Source organism: Achroia grisella, unplaced genomic scaffold, assembly GCF_030625045.1.
Source record: "Achroia grisella isolate CSIRO2021 unplaced genomic scaffold, CSIRO_AGI_Agris_v1 utg546, whole genome shotgun sequence".
Lineage (NCBI taxonomy): Eukaryota > Metazoa > Arthropoda > Insecta > Lepidoptera > Pyralidae > Achroia > Achroia grisella.
The window spans coordinates 3,386,988-3,412,001 of NW_026712931.1; the positions used below are offsets into that span (position 1 = coordinate 3,386,988).

General features: G+C 31.7%; 1 protein-coding gene across 1 annotated transcript in view; it reads right to left on the reverse strand.

Moving 5' to 3' along the window:
• The window catches only part of LOC131848009 (BAI1-associated protein 3), a 50,994-nt gene extending 28,767 nt beyond the window's left edge, over positions 1–22,227 (reverse strand). The window contains exons 1-7 of the mRNA XM_059197746.1: positions 22,071–22,227; positions 19,655–19,859; positions 13,225–13,417; positions 12,474–12,693; positions 9,783–10,008; positions 6,962–7,140; positions 524–687 (exon numbers count right to left, since the gene is read on the reverse strand). Of these exons, the coding sequence (XP_059053729.1) occupies positions 524–687; positions 6,962–7,140; positions 9,783–10,008; positions 12,474–12,693; positions 13,225–13,417; positions 19,655–19,859; positions 22,071–22,227 (1,344 nt within the window). The remainder of the gene's footprint in view (positions 1–523; positions 688–6,961; positions 7,141–9,782; positions 10,009–12,473; positions 12,694–13,224; positions 13,418–19,654; positions 19,860–22,070) is intronic.
• Between the last annotated feature and the right edge of the window lie 2,787 nt (positions 22,228–25,014).

Here is a 25,014-nt window from a genome sequence, read left to right on the forward strand (position 1 = left end):
AGGTATCAGATAGTCAATATTACAATATTTAAGTGATAAAATATGCAGAGCTTAAAAATAATATACCAATATCGATCCAAGATTAACGGTATATGGGAAATATGACTATATGTTGCATCACAAACATCTTAGTGAATTGTACGCTTTGTAATAGTAGTAGTGTTTTAGTTTTATATTAATACTACTTACAAGTATAAAACTTATTAATTATAAAAGTAATAATTGAAATTCGTTCAATTTTACCAAAACTATACTAAACAAAGCATAGTCCGAGGAATTAGTAGTCTGAAGTATGAGTGCGCGGGCCATATCTCAAGTAGATAATTATAGTCAACTGAGAAGAATCAAAAGGCATCAAATGCAATAGAACTTTTGTAATGGTGTGACAATTAGAACGATTACCTGTCTTATAATAAGTGACGTATTACTGGATGGAAATATACATATACATAGATATAGAAGTGAAAATGCTGAAATGGTAATGATCATGTTGATAGTAATAACGATGATGAACAAATATTACCTGTTGCCAGTTATCGTCATCGTGTCGGCCAGCTTCACGGGCGGAAAGCCATAGCCGGAGACGGATACGGCCCTGAACTGAAGAGCGCTGCGATCTGGCTTCCAACTTGTACCATCCTTCCACACCAGTAGACGGTATCTCACGCAGTGGTATATTTACACAACCTAATTGGATAAACGAATTAACCTAAATTATCAATCAAATCGTAATATAATAAACACGTGATCAAAACCTAGAACCAGGGTAAGTATTCAGATGAGATCATTACCTACCTAATAGTATTCTATAGGATTTTCTTATACATAATATTCAATGTACTATGTTTCGTAAATACAATGTCATCAATTATATATAGGAAACATTCGAATTGAAAGTCTATTTAATATCATTACTACTACTCACAATTCAGAAAAAAAAGAAAAAGAGAAACAGTTTGCTCTCATTCGTTTATTTACTTACTCGACACACATAGTTTCATTCAATAGACATACATAATATTTCCCCCAGCAGACAAAGTTGTAACTAGCTACTCATAATAATATTGGATTACGTTGGTGCCATTAATATCAGAATAAACTGCGAAACTCTTTCTATCTTTTGATGGTAACGGCCTACTAAGCTACTTTTTATCAAACTGGAATGACAAAAAAGCCGACAGCCCACCTAATGGTAAGTAGTAACCATCGGCTATATACTTATATATATAGACACAATCACAGATATCTTGTTATCTAATGACACCCTCGATGCGTTCACTCATGCGTTGCCACCCTGGAGGATTAAAAGTTCATGCCTCGATATCTTGCAATTTTACTACTCCATCTTAATCATCAACCTACATAAATTCAGGTTATAAAGCAAGCCGAAATAGATGAGCCAGAAATACTGACTCTATATATTTTTGAAAGTTAGCCACCGCTGATATATCTACATAACTTAAGTAAAATTATTTATAATTGAATACCTAATTATACCTCTACATCTTGTCTACTTCTACAAATGATTAATATTAACAATATTAAAGGGTGAGACGTTGTTGGCCACAAAAAACTGAAAGTATCAATTTAATCTTTACTTTGAAATACTATATATTACATTGTTTCCATGTACTTATTATTAATCATAATGGAATCTTAACACATTCAATTATTGTTTAGATAATATATTATAAAATTTCATAATTTTTTACTACTATATACATATATTATATAAATAAATTTTCTTCCTTCATAAGTAGTTTCCAAACAATATTTATTTATACTCAAAAAATACATAATTATCTACTCAAATGGAAGACATAATTAAGTACCGGACTATCAGTCTATATAAAAAGCCCTTTTAATTAGACAAGGAACATCTGGGACGCCGGACCGGAATCAAAGTTTAAAGTTACATAAAGTTCGTTTTATAAATTGACCTGACCCGATATTAAACTGCTCTCATTTTACGCAGTCTTGGCGAACGTCTTATCTTTTCTCATTATAGCTTATCAACGATTTTTTTATTAATATGCAAGGTCCATAAAAAGATTAAATATCTGTAATCAATTTTAAACACTATACAGAAAACAAACTAACTGACACCTTACCTGATGGCAAGTGTGCCATTCCGAAATACTACTACGACATCATGTCTCTCATTTCCTTCACACTCTCAAAATATCTTAAAATATCGGCTGCTAAAATAGCCGTTTTGTTTGTTTTACAAAGTCTATCGTTATATGTAAAAACTGAATACGAAAAAAATTCATTATTTCTATACAACAGTATAAATAATAAAGTGTAATATAAATGGCACAAAGTTTTTTCCCCATAGCTATAGTAATGCCACTGTTGATTTGTCTGGTCTTTAATCTAAGGATAGATATATCAATCACTTTGTAACGTTCTATAGCCGCGAGGATATTGCAAATTGTCAGTGCCGTAAAGGATTTTTGGGACCATGGAGGAGTAATTCAACGAAAGGGACACAAGAAGGGTTTTACGAAGTCCTACTCGATAAATACCTAGTGAAATAATAACATCAGATAAAATGAGAATTTTGCCACTACACGATGTTTTTCTACATAATTTAGAAATGTGTGTTACATTACTAGTATTAGTAATTACTATATGGAACCAGGTAGAGGCTAAGCGTAAATAAAAATAGCTAAAAGTATGTACTTTTGCCTCTAAATATATATATTATATATTAATTTAAAATAATAATAAATAATAAAATTGACAATGATATCGAAAGTATATTTTAGTGTTCGGAAAACAGCTGATATTTTCTTAACAATGAAAGAATTTCTGAATAAATGGAAGCAAAATTTATTACTAAGGGGTGCTAATAGTGATAGAACATATTAATAAGTGGCATCAAGCACCCATAGTTGTTTATAAAAAAAATGTTGCTTTTTGTTATGGTGTTGATATAGGATTAGGTATCTATTATCACGAAGCACACAGTCCATACAAACAAAAATAGTTCACTTATACATTGATAAATAGTCAAGGACAACATGTTTGTTCTATTATCAATCAAATATAACACTTGTAATACTGAATGATATTTTTTATTACATTTTGAATTTGGTAGAAATAATATCTAAGGCGATTTTAATCTATCTATCTAGATATAGATATGGATAGATCTATATGGATAGATAATTAGACCTAGAATAACCTAGGCATTATCACACAATAATTTTAAATCAGTATATAAATTATTTTTATTGCCAGTTGTTTAAATATAATTATAATCCTAGGATTTACATAAAGCGCATTTTTTCGCATTATGCTGATAGGGTCATGTATTACTAAGTTGATATATTAGTTTCGCAACCTAATAATTAACAAACAATTGAAAATTTATAAGAGTGTAGCAATGCAAATTCACTTTTCACTTTTAAAGAATACATCCCATTTTACCATATCCATTGGATATTTATAGAGTTGCTACAACCATTAATGGTAATTAATCTTTATTTGAGAATGTATTCAATTACTATTAAGATAACGAGAGTGTACGGATACCGTACGACAATGTCAGATTGTTACAGTATGGTACTTCAAATGGATGACACTCTTAATATTAATCATAGTAGACATTCACTAGTTGGGGGAATATTGTTTTAATATAGATCTCAAATTACCGATAGGGTCTTACAACACAAAACAAAATTTCTAGTTCCTACACTAAAATTTATAATCCAATACTATTATTCAATTACTCAATTATATGTTTGCAGAATACAGTGTTACAAACAGGTTTTACAATATTTAATATTACATCCAATGTATTCAGCCTGCATACGGGCGTGCAAATACATTATTGCCTTTAATAATTAAATTAAATTTACAAATATTTCTACAGTTAAATTAAATTAAAATTAATAAACCATAAGGATTTTTCGCACAGATACTAACACAGATAGTATTTATTTATTATCACTAATATTTATTTATAAAAATATTTGGCGCCAGGCACAATTGTAATTTTATTATAATAACTAAAATTTGACTTCAGATAAAGAAATATTACATTGAACATGTAATTACATCATACAAATAATCCTGTACCTCTCTACATATCTATAATAATAGACTAACTGACTGAGTATTGCGCCTAAAAGACATTTTTCAGAGGATTCTTATTTAATATGAGTAAGTACTTATAAGAGATTTTCCAAATTCCCGAACAATAACAGATTCCACTGATGATGTTATGATGATGCAGTTAGCAGATATTATAAATTTACATATACTACAAATTAATAATTTAGTATTATAATACGATTTAAATAATAAGATAGAACAAGAGCTTTTTAGAACATATTAACTTTACTAATGTTCATTTATTATTTTTCAGTAAGTGACTACTTGCAGAAAAATATGAAAAAGTTATTGTGTCTATAGGCGAAAGGTTGACATTGTACATTTAAGAACAACGCAGGTAGGACCCAGGTGTATGTAAACGTTGATCGCGTGCCGACCTTATGTTATGTTATGATACACAAGGGATCGCTTTACTTTCTTTGTATACAAACATTACAAATGTGCACATTGTTTATATTGTTCTACTAGTTTTTGGGGTTTACTTCATAAAAAATCATTTTGACCATCATCTAGATACATAAAATATAACCATATTCTATTTTATCATATACTCAATAAAAGGAAACTACACTATATCCGTTATCTAGCAATACTTTAAGAATTTACACGAGTCCTTTCATAGTACTTAGTATAGTTGATAACCAACCAAAATAAAAAAAAATGTAAATTTCTTCTTTTCGTTGTCAATAACTATCATCAGCCAGTTAATCAGATTAAGCGTCATTAAAAGATATACAAAAATATTAGCGTTACATAGTTATGTAGCTATTACTATAGATTTGATAATAGTCATATCCATTCATCACAGATATTACTAACTAGTATAATGTTATTGCTAAAATCAAAGTTAGGCATAATTTCAAATTCTGAATTATCAAATAAATAAATAAAACCATTCTTACATAATACATCAACTGATCTCATAAATGTAAAATCATTTTAACAAATACCTTTCCTTGGTGATTGAGACTCTATTAAAAACTAATTCAGTACGATTACACCCTTTAATAATAATCCTCCTGTTTCTCCCCAATATCCAATATCCCAATGTAAGTATCTAATAATTACGTTCAGAAGATACCTCGCACAGATGTTTTAAAACCACAAAATGTAAAAGCACGTTTGTATTTGATTTTCCATTAACTACAACACAGTATCCATTTACCTATATAAATAATTAGCTAGGCCCACTACTTCATCAGCATAGTATATATACAAAACAACATTTGATGTAACGTTTTTGTTTGAGAATAGATATTAAACAAATGCTAAATCTTTATCAAAAGTTTCTACAACAAATGAGTGAAAACTGCATTCAAATACAAGTTAATCTGATTCAAATATATGAGTGCATGTGCAAAACCCACATACAAAGAGCAACGAAATAATGATAATACCAGTCGTAACGTCAAGAACATAATAATCTGAAATTCACCAAACGGAATATATTTCGCCGAGAAATGTATGTATAGTTGGGTGAAACAGGATTCCGATTATTTCAGAAACAACGCGCGATCACTTTTTATTATCATTACTATTTACAGATTCTACATTGAAGGAAAAATTCTATTTACTTTTATAGTGTAGTCTACGAGCTTCCCTGTCACACCTGGAAAAATGCTGTTGTTAATTTCCTTTTTTCCAAACATTATTTTTCCAAAATAGACAACATTAAGTGACAATTAACAATGACAATTTGCGAGTATCCCTATATTATAAATAATTTGCTAACTGCCAAAGTAAGTACTTTTGAAAATACTACGCTAGATACTTCAAATTTGAAATTAAAGGTCCCTCTAGATAATGCATCTAGGTCCTACGGGATCGCAAGATAACGAATTTCATGCAAATAAAGCCGTGGTAAACCGCTAGATAATTATATTTGTTCTAGAAAGGTTCTGATGGTTTCGCATTGCACGTACAAATAATTTAATTATCAATGGGTAGAGAGGGTGGGTAGATATTTTGGGAAGACATTTAATGTCACGAAGATAGCAATCTATGTTAATTATAATATATTTGTTTACCGTACAACTGACAAGCTTCATGAAAGGGAATGCGCACCTACACATTTTGCACATGATATGAAATGAAAGCGTCGAGGGAGTCATATTTCTGTATATGTAAGAGTTATTTCGCAGTCAGACGTATCTATACCTAAGTGAAGGCGATAAGACAACGTTAGGCCTCTTACTACGGAATATTAACACCCGAATCTCCCCGCTTTAAAAATGTCGTACTCACATTGACGTACGCTTTTTTTAGTTACATAATTAAATACTTTATTTTTAATGACTGCCCTTTAAAGACCCCTAGCTAATGGCAGAAACACGTCACGACGTCGGTAATATTTAAATCGGGTATAAAAAAACTTCTTGGTTTATAAAATATAATATAAATAAATATTATATTTTATAAACTATAATATATAATATTGTGGTATGTATGTAGAAAATCTTAAAATCATAATCCTTCAACTAGAAGCCAGGAAAGTACCAAACGAATGGTACAAAAGCTCCAGGTCATTGAAATATATTCATCTGAATGCATATTCGTATTATTATATAGTATCTATTACCTGAACCAGATTGTATACAAAGTCATTTCTAAAGATAGTAATTTGTATCTCTGCAGTCTGTATCTGCCACGCCCTATTTTCATATTATGGCTCGTTATTTCAGAGCACTAATAAGTGTTGCGTCATCTTAAGATATCTATGCTGCTGTCGATATGTTTACAAGTACCATGTTTACAGGTTACCACAGTCCACTATGGGGAACATGACGTTGTCTGTGTTTTAAAGTTCTATAAAAAAATATTTAAAGCATTGTCAACTCACCAAGAAAGTCATCTTGGCTCCCTTGACGTGCGCTTTGGCATACTTGTTTGAAGAAACGACCGAGGCCGCGAACTCCACGAACCTCATTCAGCCTGGACACCGCGTCCAGCACCGAGCTCTCGTCGTCGTGATCCCAGATGTCTAGGTGCAGAACGTCGGACGATATGTCGTCGATGTCACTGCTCAATTATTATAGAGACACGTCGGTTAAAATGAGTATGTAACGTAATAACCGAAATACATATTAAAATTTTGTAATAAATGTAATAAAAAAAGCGGCTCCAGGTGGTATATGGCAGTTTATATCAATCGGATGAAAGTAGTACAATTTTAATGAGTTTGGAAATTCAATTGAAATATTTTCTCCGGAATTAAATTTTCCGCTCAAGACTATATAGTCTTAGTTATAGGGAGTTCATCACAATTACTTAATATCTAGCACTATATTTCCATGGGACATGGTAGTATGATAACATAATTATAATAATATGCATTAAACTTGGATTATAAGATCTCTAACATCTGAATATATAACCATTCAGTCATAACAATCGTTCAGATTTATAGTGATAATGGCTGTTCAAGTACAAGAGAAAACTAAGTAACTTTATTTAGAAAATAGAGAAAAAAAATCTTTCTACATTATACATGTTTTGAATTAAATTCCTTTAATTACAGTTGCAAACTACAACACATCTTTGTAGTTAACTCGGTACCTAATACTATTATAGAAAGTTGTAAAACTTTAACAATAGTCCGTTCGTTAGCAGTGGGATGTGCGAGTTGTGTGACAAACGGACGACCTACTTTGTCAAACTTTCCCTCGTATTATCATTTATGTTGATATAATAAAATTATTATAAATTTATCAGTTATTGTTATTTTTTTTAGAATGGCTAACGAGATGATGGCCCTGTTGATGGTAAGTATTATATGAATAGCACTACGACTTCACCTATTATATGAACAGCACTTCGACTTCACATTATTATGTGACGCGCGTACTTACGAGTAATAATACTCATGCGCTGCTAATATTTAAGAGGGTGTTACGTTCTTAACTTGTAATTTGACTACTTTATCTCAACCCAAACACAGATTATAAGCTGAAATGGGTAGACAAAGACACCCTCGCAAACGAATTTATAATAGAAAGCTTAATGTAAAATACCCAAGCAATTTTTAATTAGTCACCAATGGCAACTCCTTTGGTATATGGTACATAGGCATTTGTAATAGAATTATTACTGGAATCTCATAAAAAGATAAAATCTTAAGGTACATAAAGATTTTGTCGTTTCATATTTCACTGTGAAAGTTTGCGACGATGTTTGGATATTAAATACACAAGTATTCGTAAACAGCTAAGCTAAATGTATTTGATTTGTTTCGGAGAATGAACATTAATGTACCGCATAAAAGCTTCAACTTCAAAGATAAGAGAAATTGTTCTAACTGAAAATATAATAAAATTAGTATGGTAAAAATATTTTACAACTTTTTTTTAAACATCAACAAAGACGTTATTCAATTAATTCGTAGCATTGCTTATATTTCCATATTTATTTGGGATTATGTACAGTTGTTACATTAATATGTAGATATTCACTAGCTATCCTGGCAAACATTGTTTTGCTATATAAATTAACTAGCTACTTGCCCCGGCTTCGCATGGGTGTACATGTATTATATATATAAACCTTCCTCTTGAATCTTTAAAACTACGCAAGGTATTTTGAAGCGGTTTTTTTTTTAATAGATAGATGTATATATGGTCGATGTCGATGTCTGTCCCCATCGACATCGACTTGTTTTATACTATGTAATGATAACGCTATAAATAACAGGGATTGGTGTAGAAGGGTAAAAATTTAGGGTTGTATGAATTTTAATACCACATAATAAAAAAATAAAAATAATAATTTCGACGACCTCAGTGGTCTAGCGGTCTAGCACACCGCTTTACAACCGATGGTCGCGGGTTCGATTCCTTGCACGGCACAAATGTGTATTAATGAGTATGATTGTTTGTATCGGTCTGGGTGTTTTCTACGTATAATATGTATGTATTTACAAAAAAAATATCTATATATATGTATCAGTTATCTAGTACCCATAACACAAGCTTAACAAGCAAGACCCAAGTTAAGCTAGCTAAAACTTGGGTCTAGATAGCAACGCGTGACTTGTCCTGAAATTATTATTATTATTAATAATTTTGTCCACCCTTAACACTTAGGGGTATAAAAATTTGTCATGGTCACGTGATGACTGCAATACAGCGATGTCAATGTCTGCAATTTTTTTAAGTACCGTCACTAGATTGTCCAATGGAAGATCAAAATGTACAGCACTTACTGAATCCGTACAGTTATTGTCCGATGATACTAATTAACTAACTATTAAGATCCCATTTAATAAGGCTATACTAATCACGAAAGAGTAATCTAATTGTTTTAGTAAAAATGTTGGTACACCAACCACGGTAATGTACCTGTCCCATCTACATTACGCCACTAAGGAGCAGGACATTATTGATTATATACGAACCAAGAGCGAGTTTCAAGGCGTTTGTGGCCCTGGTCCCCACCGACATGCTGCCCACCTTCATGAAGGAGGACTACTGGCCGAAAGGTGTGGTATATCGGCCTACCGTGGCAGATTACCGTTTTTAGTGCCGTGACCACACAGATAATATCAATACATTAGTTTTTAAATATTAAATTATATGTATGTTAGTATATAAGGCATTTATAATATGGGCCTAGTTGCCTGAAATATATGAATAAAAAATTAATAAATAAAAATACTGGATACTTACAATTTGAAAGTTTCATGCCACTTTGGGGATAGTGTATGTGGTCTGACGCTGGTAGCACGTATGTATCTTGCTGGAAGTCTTCCGAGACTATCGCGTTGCTGTCGTCCATCGCGACGTTTGAAGCTCAATCTGAATCCATGTTTTCTGCCTTCATCTTCAGATGCTCGTGGAGAAGCTGGCAGTGATGCTGGTTGAATACCCAACATGCAATATGGGTCACTAAACCCTGCACAAGAACATTATATCTTCAACTACTATACACATGTTAGGAGTCCATTATGACATGCATAATGGACTCCCAACACGTGTTCACGAAGTTGTAGAATTAGCTATAAAAAAAGCAATAATTTTGCAGTTTGAAGTGATATTTGATGGAATTTGAGACTACAAATTTAATACTGCTATGACAGTGGTATAGTAAAAGAACACTTAAAAACTACAAAAAGTTAATTTAGTTGCAATAAGCTGTAACTGAATTTAACATTACAGCATTGATTTACGTTATTTATTGATTATAATAATTTTCATAATAATAGATATTAATTTCAAATGTAATTTATTAATTTTTCATATTTCATAATCATATAATTAAATATAAAATACAGAAATATTTGAGTGTAGGTATTTACATAAGGACTCATCCTAACAATAAGAGTACTGGCAATACGAGTAAGCAAATAATAGGATAACGAATAGAAAACATAGTGTGTTTATTTTAGAAGTAAAATAGTAGAATAGATAAAATACCAGACATTATTAAAATACAGGTAGCTCCGTTGTATTAATACGCTGCTAGGTGTATGGTTTGTAAAACTCGACGGAACGTTACTTAATTGAATGCCATTCAATTTGGTAAACATTTACAAAGCTATCGAAACAAACTTTTTCCTGAATGGGAAATTGATTTTAACCTTCCCTCGTTCATTTATTAACATCCTGTTCAAACTAGTGAAATATTAAATACTAGGTAAGTACTACAAAATATAATAATTCCAACAGTTTGCAGAGAATCTATATACATTTCAGCAAACTTTAAAAAGAAGGAGGAATAGTAAGAGGGTAAAACATAAAAGATTTTTCTCGCCACGATATTTTCGTTTTTATCATCGACACCGTTTATACCTTCTTCTCTGAATGAAAAATAATAAAAAGGACATTAATGTAGTCTTCAATTACAGCTTTCTTTACATCACACACAAGGGAAGATTAAAATGAGAACAACATAAAATTAACAAACATAAATCATAATCATAACTATATACTCGTATGTAACCAAGTTATATGATGTTTATTACCTTGTACATTCCTAAGATATACATATATATGTATATAATATAATCTTTGCTATAATAGGAACGACTAAATTAGTGAGTTCAGTCGTAGAACGGAAAACTATGTTCTACGAGTTCAGCTGCTGAATACTAATAAATAGCTGATTGGTTAGATACGTTTCCGTATTTCTCAAACAAAAACTTTAAATTGTTTCTCATTGTTATAGTATTCTGAACCTCATCTGCATAACTAGCGGAGCGCTACCGTTTGATATTGTTTATGTTTCATCATGCTTATGTTTATTGTTTATCAATTATGCGTACACTGCATTATACATTTTTATTCTAAAGAAACAGCCGTCATGACCGCTTGTTCAAAAAAGTTATCAGAACAGGTGGTAGAAATTATTACTGATGAAAATGTCTCAAAAATCTGTTAATGATAATTTACAATAAAAGTAATTAATTATTTTGTCATGTTGGTGAATTATCTTTCACGTTGGCAATATCCTAAGACTTTTGGCTTTATATCTTTTGTTATGGGAAAGCAAAATTTTACATTATAAAACTCCAAAAGCCACAGTCATAAATTGAAGTTATTTATTTATTTACAAAAATAAGTTGTAATTAAATTTTTAATAACAAAATTATTGCAAAAAATAACTTTTCTAGTGCTATCATTGCACATATTGTATGTATTACCTACTTTTGGACTCAAATATTAATGAAGATAAATTTAAATTAGCCTCTAATTTAAATTAGTATCTAAGTTTGTTACAAAGTTGTTTCACTCACTTGTTATTAGACGGAGTCATTAGTTTATATATTTTATAAGAAGTGGAAATAATAAAATAAAAATATGTGGGGAATAAAGTTTATCGAAAAATATATATTCCCTCCATTGGTAGGTATTTCGCAAATGGAATCTTGACTATTCAATGCATCAAAAAGCGGTTAAAGAAATAGGAGTTTCCAGACGCTTTTATCGCAATTGCTCGTAAGTGCATTCGTCAGCAAGGGGTCGATCAAGCTATCAATTGGATGTAGGGGAATACTCAGGTTATAAGGACTTGCTATATACGGTTATCAACCTCTCCCCGTTCTCCCCGGCACTAACCTCGTACTATGCGTATCTCAATACAATTTAACAAGCGCGCGTGCCTACAGCCGTTCTTAACGCTATGACGGTATATTACGCCGCATTCTCTTCCCGCCGAGTCCTACATTCATTCTAAGAAGTATAATTTTATTTTAGCGGTTACATAATACCACAGATAATATAATATTACATATAATACTAAAAATATTGTTTTATGAGCAAAATTATGTTTACAACATAACAGACTGAATGAACGATAATGATGGTTGTGATCATGCTACATTTTTAAATTCTGATGAGTATTTTTCTGAAATGACTTACCATTTGCGTCCTTGGCCTCGAGTCCATCTGCTTCCATCACTGAGCAACCCAAAACAACAGTTGGTGGTCGTTCGCTGCCAGCAGCCCTCACTGCACGAGCATGCAGTTCCGGAGACACTCTGAATGCACGCCGTGCATACTCTATCACTTCCTCTTTGTACGATGCGAACTGACCATCCGGTGCTGGAGCACCCACTGCGTTCTCAATGCAGTACAGAACCTATACATAATAACTTCATTTAAAATATAACAAATGTATTAACACGTTTCTACGTCTTGATGTAACATTAGCTAGGAAAAGTCCATTTATCATTCAAGATGAGATCGTCCAAGAAAAGGCTGACGTGGAGGAATTCAAGCTAAAGAAAGTCGACGCGATATGATGAAAACAGTGTATGTACTACATCTGCATACAATATGAATTCTAATACTTGTATTATAATAGTGAAATAGGGTAACAAACAAAATCTCTGCCAGTAAATCCGTTTATAATTTAGCTTTGTGTTTTATGTCAACTATATACTAATTTGTAATGTTGTGTAAATCAGCACAAAAATGTCAGATTTTGTAAATACATGTATTATATTAGCCATTATAGAAGGTTCAATACGGACGCAAGCTGCTACTGACAAGAGTTGCAAAATTTTAAGTGAAAATTTAATTAAAATTTGAACTGAAGTTTGTTTTAGCTTTTTTTTTGGTTTCTGATAATTTCGTGTATAACGATGGGAGATAGTTACAACACGGTTACCTCTGTGTACAAATGCTCATGTTCCTTGTGAGATAATTGTGCTGATACACTGGGTAAGCCAAGATCGTGTGGCGCTGGAGGAGGTCGCTCAGCTCTTGCCTCGGCCAACCGTAAAGCTGCCAAGCGTCGGTTCTCTTGCCGCCACGACAATGCAGTGAAACTTTCAAAATATGAACCGTCTGTTTCTTGAACTCTATAACAATATATATCAATAAATATTTATACAGGAATACTTTGTACCCGTTGTTGCGAAAATGGAGTGGATGAAGGAGTCTGAAATTTTGCACTGTTTTAGTTTATATGGAGACGAAGTGTCCTATTTATATTACTTTGTTAGATTTTAGTAAATACGACATAATAAATTTATCATAATTTAATAACTATAGTCTCCTAATCAAACGTGTTTGAAAAACACGATTGGTTTACAACAATATTATTGTGGCATTCGGCATTTTATCGGCGTGTACTTCTACCTACACGACATATCAACAAGTCAATAACAAAAGCTACCCACGTAGAAGGCTCGTCTACGTACCTACGTTTATTGAAACCTTTCCGCGACACTGAGCGAACTCTATTATCTATTGCGAATGATTAGCTGCCGGGGACGAGAGCATAAAGCGCGTAATATAAGGCGCCTATAATGTTAGAAATGGCGGTGGGGTGAGCGAGAAGGTGTATTTGTTCTTTCTTATGATGTCACGAACTACATAATCATATCCGTGTACCTAACTCATTTACACAATGACAACGATAATTTGGTGATGACCTAGTTTTACTCGAGCAAGAGAGTTGATTTTGCGCGTTACCATGCAACATATATCTACTATGTATCTGTGTGGTATTCTTTATTCACATTATCCAAACGGAAGGATGCGTTTTAATCATTGAGATATTATGCAATGTTTCATATATCGTACTTTTGTGATATTCCAATCAAAAATAGACATGACTGCCGCAAACATCTTTTTATTATTTATTTCATATCTACTAGTTGTGATGTTAATGCTATATCACCTGTGCAACAATATTTTCACTTATCATATTATGTTATCTATGAGCATATAAAAAAAATAAAGGAATTAAAAAACTGCACTAATACTGTATATTTTCGAAAAGAAACATGAAACGTAAATTAAGTTAGTTGAAAATAAAAACTACTGTAACAATTTAAATATGAAATTTCATAAATGTTATTCAACAATTCTGATATTCTTCATTATTTTAATAGACCGCATCTTTGTTGTCTTGTAAGTAAAATCTCTCGGGAAATATTTTATGTTGAAATCAGAAATAATGAAATGGTTTACTAATTTTAATAATAAATAATAATTTTAATAGTTAATATATTGACAGATCTAGCTGTTATAGATATTAATAATTATTGGAATTTATTTGGGTTGTTGAGTTAAGATTTATCATATGCCAAATTCTAGCTAAACTTCCCTAGTAAATTATTTTGACTTCTATAAGAGATATATTAGTAAAAACTATGAAATGACTATCTTTTTAAGTAGATCACAACTAGAACATTATTTACTTTAGGTACATCAACGGAAAACGTTACCTTTTACTTACTATCAATATTATCCTCCACCAATACAAATATTTTTCAATTTGATGACTACTTATATAATTCATTACAGAAATACATGTTTTTATTCAAACACTGATGGGAGATTGTTAATTAATTAATTATATAGTTCATTGATTTGTGTTATAACTCACGCTTAGAGAAGTGTGAATATAATTATTTAGCATAACATGAACATTTTGTTCATAATAACCGCAGTCCGCGATGGATGCTAGTAGTCACGGCCTTGTTCCTTTATTTATAAAATCCTTCTCATGCCCACACTATATCACTCTCGAACGTGCATAAAATGTATATTGTAACTTTTATTTCTATATTCCTAGAATTCCTGTAATGCTTCCTGATCAAATTCATTATAGCTTGTTTTGCATGCAATCCTAATATATGAAACGACACCGCTGTTCAATATCAATTTCAATATCTACTTCTATAGAGTAGGGCATTTCCTCATGTCATATCACTGATAATGTTCTTAGTGTGGTTTTTATAACACTACTATTTTTATAACGCTTATACTTTATGGAACTTTTTCAAACATCTACCATGAACACATCTCGATATTGTACGTGGGTATGCGGGCTTGATATCAGTATTCAGTGTTTAACTTTGTCTATTGGCATTACTCGATAGACATGGATCACTAACAAATACTTTGAAGAGTCGGTCAAAACTTAGCTTTCACCGTGGAGAGGACTTTTATAAGTTTTAGGGGGCTTACAAAACTTCCTACTCTGCGCATGAATAGTTCTCCCGACATTTCTAATTATACGAAATTTTCCAATTCGAGTATCATTTTGTTATCTCTCTGTTTTTTGGTATAGTTTGAATAATCAACTGGATATTTCAATTGTTCCTATTCATCAGCCAAGTGATAAATACACCGAAAGAGATTAAAATATATTGAATGTTTTTGTTTGCATTAATTTCATGAAAATGTATTGTTTTCTTTATAAAACAATTGGATATAAATATAAACAAAATTTTGAAGCTTACATATATACGTTAGCATTTATTTTTATTATAATTTCTGAAACTAGTATGTACGTATAAAAATCACAATTTTTGTTTAGTTTCTTAAAGACGTATATATTAATTTTATAAGAATAGTTATTCTCATAAACAGCTATCAGATACACATTTTATTAAAAGTATACAATAGATGGAATGGAAAAATATATATCAAGAAAGAAAGGAAAAATCTATTGGCGCATGGAGGAAAAGTAACCGCACTCACCGGTTACTTAAAAGCTTAAAATGGAACCTTTTAAAGATACAACAAATAAATTGCTCTCTATATTATATATGCTCTGTAGATAGATTATGACTATAGATATTGTACCTTACATTTAAGAGAAGTCATGAAACTAATTCAGTAAATCGGGTATTGTCACATTATTTGCATTACACAATATATCTAAAGATAATGCAAATATTCCGTTTTATGTATATTTGCCTTTAATAGCAGTTGTTGCAGCTTGGTCACAGTATTTCGTAAGGATTATGAGGGATCTAATATCTACTATCTAGCTAATCTAATTTTTTGATACATTTCAATTATTCATTAATTATTTATTTATTTATATAGCTTTAATGCACACAGTACAAAAGTAACAGTACATTTGGCGGACTTAACAACACGTAACATTTTCTACCAGTCAACCATAGGTAGTACAGAGAAAAATTGTTGGCGGTGCAAATATAATCATAACAAAAACAAATCAAGGTTTAAAAAGTATCCTTTTTATGCCTTGATTTCATTATCCTTTGATAGTATTAATTCTGCAGACTCGTTTGTTTTACCTTTGCAACGTTTGTATAACCTGTATTGTGATTTAATAAATAAATATTTAAATTTAGGTTCAGAAAAAGTTGTGAACCATTGTACACAAATAAATAAACTAATATGTTTTATTCCTTATCATGGAGTTTTACGTTTAAATATGATTACAAATAAATGACTTGCTGTATTTTATAGAAGTACAAATATAAGTATTCATCTTCACATTGAATTATTTTCACAGATAGGTACTAAATTTACTAGTGGTGACCGCGAATTCTCTACCAAAGTTCGGCCCCTGTCACCACAACAAAGATGATCTCTACAACAGTAATATTGGGGAAATCACAAACTCTCGAAAGGCTTTAACCTGTTTCTGCTTAGGCGAGAATTGCAAATTAGTGGTATCTCCCTGCGGTCCCGGGACAAAACAATCATAATACGAATAGTGATCAGCTTTCGAGATTCCCAATAAATCGAAACTTCAGATATGTTCTGACATTTGTTTCAAATCTTTTATGATTTAACTACGGTACCTACTAATAATACCGTTATCAGTAATAATTATAATACGTGTGTACTCTTAGCTTAGGTACTTTACTATACCTAATAATAAGTTATTTACTTACCTTACAATAAAATTTTATGAATGTAGAAAACCAGCACATTTTTTGAGCTCAAAGAAGCCTATCTCCGTCCTCTTGATTAGAAGGTATCAAGAGGACGGAGATAGGCTTCTATTTAAATCTTCTCATTTAAGACAGATCACTACAGGGGTTTAGTAGTGCAATATGCACATTTTCGCATTTAGAATATGGATGATATGAATGTGCGAAACATTTTCTGAGATATTTCGAGTATAATACATAGTCACGACCTTCCAAGACGGAGGCAAAAATTGCGAATAAGAATGAAATTTATTTGTACGGGGAACTTAGAATATAATAACATACTTAAGAAATATATCAAATATTAGTTTTAGTCATTGTTGACTTTCTAAGAGAAGAAAAACAAAAAGGATCGCAAGCGACGCGACGCGGCACAGCGGGGCGCAGCGACGCGCAGCGCAACAAACGGTCTCCCGTCGCTAGATGACTCGATTCATCAGCTGGAGCCTCATTTGCTAGAATACAAAATTTGATTAAACCTCCGGGTGCCTATTGCCTCTTATTTTATTCTGCCACTTTAAATGTAATCAAATTTTTCTTGAGCTCGTTAAGGTAACTTTGAAGCGCGGTATTATGATGTTTGTCGTCTTTTAGCTCTGTTATTTTAAACGTAATATCAAGATTGAAAGTTATAAAGTAAATGTATCGTTGCTAGTTAAAGTTATTAATTGAAGTGAAAACTACCGCAGTGATGGGATTTCATTATTGCTATTTCAATGCACAAAATAAAAATAAGCATTGAGACTATCCTCTCCCTCGAACTTATTGCCTTGGTAATTCTTCCTGAAATAGTCTGTTTTTATTTTTTTAATATACCAGTACCTTTATTGAAGACATATAATTGAAAAAAAGCGTATTCTATATCTTAGGCATTGTTAAAATTGAACAGTTTTAAACCGTACCTGATTGTTTGGGTTCCAGATTGGTAAAATTTTTGTACTTTTATTTGATAAACAATATAAAATCAATAAATGTAAGAATATTGGGATTAAGTGATTAACTTCCTCCCTTCTGATAGCCTATAAATTACTTCGTAACCCTAATAGGGCCAATTAAGACCTGCAACGAGCGCATATTGGAAATTTAACTCAATTCGCTCTTAAGGACCTTTATCTAGCTATCGAAGACATATTGTATAACCAGAATGTGTAAGCTTGATGCAAAAATGCTATTAGGCACCTCAGATCATTGGTAACAAAGCATCAGACCACCACCAGATATAAATACCAAAGAACTATCTAACATAGTCACCACAAGTAATCTCTTGTAAATATAGATAACTAAAACGAAAACGAAAAAAGATAGAGAACATTTTTTATAATATTAACAAATATTGGTTAGGCAGAGTAGCAGTTTGCACACTCTACAAAGTTTGGCTCTGGTAAAATAAATACAAACACATTGTTCTAATAAATACTTATTTTTAGAACCTAGCAATGAAATGCTAGTTGTAAATATACTCGTATAAAATTATTATAAGTAATACATTAATAAAAGTGTTTATTTGTGCTTAAATACGTGACAGCTAAAACGAAATTCAATTAAATGTCTATTGGTAATATGTCTTCGATTATAGCAAGTACCTAAATGGCCGTGGAGCGGAGCTGTGCGGGGGTGACGAGCCCCAGGGTGAGAGAGGGCTGCCGGAGGGCAGAGGGTCGTAGAGGGACACGTGCAAGGACGTGCAACAGGTCGCTATATGACCTACTTACAATAAACTAATCACCATAAATACAAATCAAATATGTACACACGAATGCCAATCCAATACTGTTTATTAGGCGATATTGTAATCTTAATAATAACTGTTATAATTAAATACTCTGCTATGTGACCTATTATAATATATATCACAATACAGAAATACCTACCAATGGATCTTACCTCCTATACATTTACAACTTTTACAGAGTAAAATTTGAAATAATCATGAATTAATCATAAAGGACATAAGTGTTTTTGTATTGCAATATCTTTTTAAAAAATTAAGAATTATATGCAAATAACGGGGTATAGAGCCTCATAGTGCATCTTATAGTACACACAGGCGCACAATGTATTTTAAAGGGACGGTTCATTTCATCAAATATCTTCGATTTTATTGCCGATAAAATTATGATTTTTTGAGTCATTGGAATGGCAAACAAGTTGTTAACGGTAAGTGGTAATCGCCGTCTATATACATGAATCACGGAACGGAACTAAGTCGTTACGCCAACTCAACCGAAACAAAGCTTTCAAAATAATCTGATTAGCGAATGAATTAAATAAGACTAAAGATATTCACGGCTTCGACTTTTTACAATGTCCACCTCGGTACAAAATGATACTAATATGTAAAAAAACTATACACTATGGTTAATAATAGTACACAGTATGTGTGATTCTTACCCAGAATTAACTGAGTTGTCGACCTCTGGCCATGAGAGGCGCCGTTTACAAAAGGCCATGGTTGGTTTTTCCGGTGGTTGCTGGTGTCGTGGGACCCGAAGGGAGCCCCCTCTGCGTGGGGGCGCGGCTGGGGCCAAGCAGTCCAGAGTTCGCCGACGTGCGCTCAGAGCTGACGCTCCTTCAGTAGGCACCACTCGTGGAAAACCTATAAAAAATTAAGAATTATATCCATTCGTTCAAGTGTTCGTATGCATTTATCGTCATATTGTTCTTCCGCCATGAGACGTGATTTATTCTCTTTTAGTGAGACTAACAGAGTGCTACAACTAAGTACAAGAGGCTTAAGATCTTAAGAGTTCGTACCAAAGTCTGTAACTCTGTATTACCTACATGTTCGACGAATGAAATATTCGGTATTGTTCAAAGAGTCTGAATATTTTTTTTAATATGTAGTACCTATATATAAGCTGCACATAGATATACGACTGATAGTAGAATGATACAACTAGTAATGATTATTTAAAATACAAATATTTAGTAATAAAATAATAATAATGTACTTGCAAATTTAACATTTTAGATAATTATTTAAATTAAGAAACAATGTGTAAGTTGGAACTGTTTATAGAAGATGGTTAACATTTTTCATTATATTTGTGTGTATATGTTTCTATATTTTCTAATTCCGGAATTAATATTCTTAAACTAATCCCAAAGAACGTATTTTTTCATATCTAGCTTATCTATATATGTAGGTACTTAATACTCACAATTGGGTTGTTGTCGGTACTAACATGGTCAATAATCTTGTGTTATCAATGTATATACATATGTACCTACTAATGAGAACTTATTAATTTGTTATTTTATACTCTTAAAAAAACTAATGTTTTTTTAAGTGTATAAAATAACAGATTAGTAAGTAGGTTTTGTACGAATAATTTTTGGTAATAGTATTGTTGTAATCTATTTTATATACCTGACAAGAATTCTCTCTAGTAATAGGATCGCGATGCCGCCATAAAAAACTATATAGGTACTTTTGTATTGTTATGAAGAATAGAAATATAGGTTATATCCCTATAAATTACAGTAGAAAATATTAAGAAATTTGATCGATGGATGATTAATATTTATACATAAAAATATCGTATAAGCACAATAAAGGGTTTAATAGGAAAATTACTATACTTACAACCTACATAAGCTTTCGGGTCAAAAACCGGTTTCTCAGATGCCACTTCTGTTGATGATCAAAACCTCAATTTGGTATGTTATAATAAGTTTTAATAAATGAATATAGTGTACTTTTAAAGAACCTAATGTAGCACAAATGAGCGTAATCATTGTTCCAGCATATCTTGTATACCTGCCTACGTAATAGTTTCAACTGTGATTGAATCCAACAAATTAAATATGAATAGATAATCAAATACAAAGACATTCATGAAATCACAACAATAACTTTATGAACTGAACGCTACTGAATTGAATAGTTTAGTGGAGAAAATGTTAACCTTACGAATGAATTGAATCAGAGAGTGGAATAATAACAACGAACACAATGGAAACGTAACTATTCCAAATTAATAATTTTGGCATTAACTTAAATTTGTCATTGAGATCACAAAATCTAACCTAATATTAAACACATTTTGCAACTAATTTACCTATTTATTATAAGAAGATATACTTCTTATGACTTTTTTGTGGTCAATTTGTCATTGGAAAATTACTTGGTTTGAATTGACTCGCATTGTATATACATAAACTATATCATGTGTCTCCCGTGATACCCATTCATTCATGCATTGTCATTCCGAAGGACTCGAAGGTCTTGCCTCTTATCCTATAATTTCACTGCTCAATCTCAATCTACAACCAAAAAACTTGCTTTGTAAGCTACAAAGCAAGTTTCTTGGTCACAGAAATAAATGAGACTAACATCTATATCTATGCATACTTACAACTGTTTACTACCTTGATAGAATTATATAACAATATGTCTATTTTATTATCAAACTAGCTGTGCCCGCGGTTTCATCCTCGAATTTATAACCTATGTGTTATTCTGATCTATAAGCTGTATTATTCTAAGTTTCATTAAAACTCATTCAGTTGTTTTTGAGTGAGTGTGAGTAACAAATATCCATCCGTCCGTTCATCCATCCACATTTTATAATAAAGTAAAACTCTAACCCGCAAAACTTAGTCTGTACATATACTTAACATTTATCATTTTTTTTCGCCCACTGTCCATAATATCACTTTACATTATGACCTATGTGATATTCTGATGTATAAGTTATATTATTGTAAAGTTTCGTCAAAACTTTACGTGAAAGAGTAACAAACATCCATCTATCCTCATAAACTTTCGCGTTTACAATATTCGTAAGATTGATATGAAATTAACCTCTCATAGTAGCTGTCGAGGGTTGAGCCGGCTGCGGTTGTGATTCCTCAGCGGATCGGTGCCGGGAGGGTGGCACGCGTCGCGGCGACAGCGCCAGCCCCGCGACGCTATCCGCCACGCCGGCCACATACTGGCCCAATGACGACAGGAAACTCATGGCCGCCCACTTATAACACTCCACACATTTGCACTAACACTATTTATTATTGTACTTCACATTTAATAATTTTTACACTCATTAGAAATAGAATTTGTTTCTCACTTGTTCAAAGAAAGTTGTAAGCTAATCAAACTCCCATTCCTGTTTTACCTAAAAAGAAATCAGGAATTTAATTATTATATAATTAGAATGCTATAATTAGAGTATATTTATTTTTGTATTTAGGTAATTTTTACGTAGGTAATTGATTTCAATTTATATAAATTAAACTTTAAATAAATCAACTTAATGTACTGCTGAGCAATATATTAATATATATGTAATAACATAATTGTGTTTTTTGTACAAACAACAGACTTATTTAATTATAGATTTTAGCTTCTAACACAGTAACTTTACTTATTACTGCACACTTAAAGCAGCGCATGTAACTGCATGTATATACGTAATATAACTGTTACATTTAATGTTTTTGTGTAGATAAAGATAAATAGCTCGTATTATTAATTGTATATAGTTTATTCCTTATTAAAACAGCAGAACCTGTAAAAATAAATCTTATATAGTTGGGTCAGAAGGCCAAAGCTGAAACATGTGATTACGGAATCTTAATTATTGTATTCCTTAATAGCATATTAAAATTATAGTTTCTCGCAACAATTCCGTCCAAATAAATAAATAAATTTCTAGTTTCATCACAAGTAGGTACATATTTGTCCTTCGATTTGTAGTAAATACGGCGACGTAGGAAAACATAAAACACACAAAGAATATAAAATGTTTCGTTACGAAATAGAGGTCGGGAAGCAGGTATTAAACACAAGTATGCGAGTTATTAAAAAAGCGAAGTTGGAATGGCCGCAATATTTTGTACCTCACATAGGTGAGTCAAAGTAATAAACATTTTAATGATCGGTAAATTCTTTCCTCGAATACCGAATTTTACCTTATCATTTTTTTGTGTAAAATACAATAATAATAACCCAGGAATATTTATATAGTGCCATCTAGTCCCAATATAAGCAAAGCTGTGATTATGGGTACTAAAGAACTGATATAACTAAATAGACCAATACAAGCAATCATACTCATGAATACAAATGTTTGTATAGTGCGAGTAATAGAACCTCCGACCATTGGAAGTAGGGCGGTGTGCTAAATAAACCGCTAGACCAATGAAGACGTCAGGATATATGTTGATAAAAAATTGTTGTCTCAAGTTAGTAATACGTACTTATTAACTAAAGTAACTACTTACTAAAAAAAGATTTGTGAAATAATCGATGGTAAAGAAAAGTCATCATACGTCCATGTATTAATTAATAAAGACTAAATGTATATGTACAACGTTCCACAACGTTAAACTTTATCATAATTCTAGGATAAATATAGGATTCGTATATTTTAATAAAACGTACCAATTCGTTTTTAAGTTGGGCTACATTATAATATTTTAATGATATTTTCTGTCTATGACAGAACAGTCAGTTCAATACATCATTTCTAACGCTTCCAAATGGGTTGAATTTAAGTTTAGTCTGGCTAAACTACGAGTAGCTAAGTTAAATATTAGGTAAACAAGTTTCGACACTTATTACATCATTATGCTATATTAATGTCTGTATGATTTTGTAGAATGCATGAGATTTAAAAACAACTATTTTAAACATTTTATTTTCACCTACACGAGACAACGAACCATCCTATTAATCGATATGAACGTTCCAAATGAAAAACAAGTAAATTACGGATTCAGAACGAAATATTTGTTTACATATAAAATAATTTATGTATTCGCCTCGATCCATCGCGACTTCACATTGTAGAGCCCATTGTACTTTTCGTTGTTGTTTATGTAGTTTGATACATAGGTACTACATAAAAACAATGAAAAGTAATCAAAGTAAAGTAGATATGACATGAATAATTGGTTTCCTATATGAATATATTATCTATTGGTACATTTTTGCAACTTAATATGGCCAGTTTATCACATATGTGTAAGGTATCTGATCTCTATATTATTATCGTGATCGATGTTATGTGTATACATACTTATTATGAGCCGTTATCTATACATATTCTAATGAATATGGATCGTAAAATATTAACGTTTACTGTCCATCATATCATGTTGAGAAGTTAATTAAAAGAGCGTTGTAGTAATTATTACGGCAGCTGTTGACGTAAACAAAAGGTCCCTGTCGCTATTTGTGGACGTCAACTAGCAGTAAATCCATTAAGCGTTGAGCCCGATGTTCCCTCGTAATCCCGCCTGCTCGCTAGTTACAATATTGGAAGTGACCCTCGACCGACGCTGCCGGTGGGTACTACGGTCTACAGTGGTACCTACGGGATTTGATTAGCCGGGCTTTGTGTCAGCACATCTTATTGTTGCCTAGTATATTTATCTAATATCTACGGTTCTACATAATTTAAATACCGCACGCATACTGCTTATGCTACGTAATATTATAAATGTGATAGTTCATAAAGTTATTTGTATAACTTGATGAGATATATATAGACACATATATACAGCTAAAAAGGTTTTAATGTAATTTGCCATACAAATAGAATATATTCACTTAAATTGTCTTAATTTAAGTAAATAGATTTGAAATGACTTCAACTAATTTGATGAAACAGAGATAGTTCGTAATAAATTGAAAAATATTTTAATAATTTATTAACTTATCAATATTTAAAATACATGAATTTTGAATTCGAATGAATCAAGTACCTACTACTTTTTGGGAAAAAGATAAAGAAAAACCCACATAT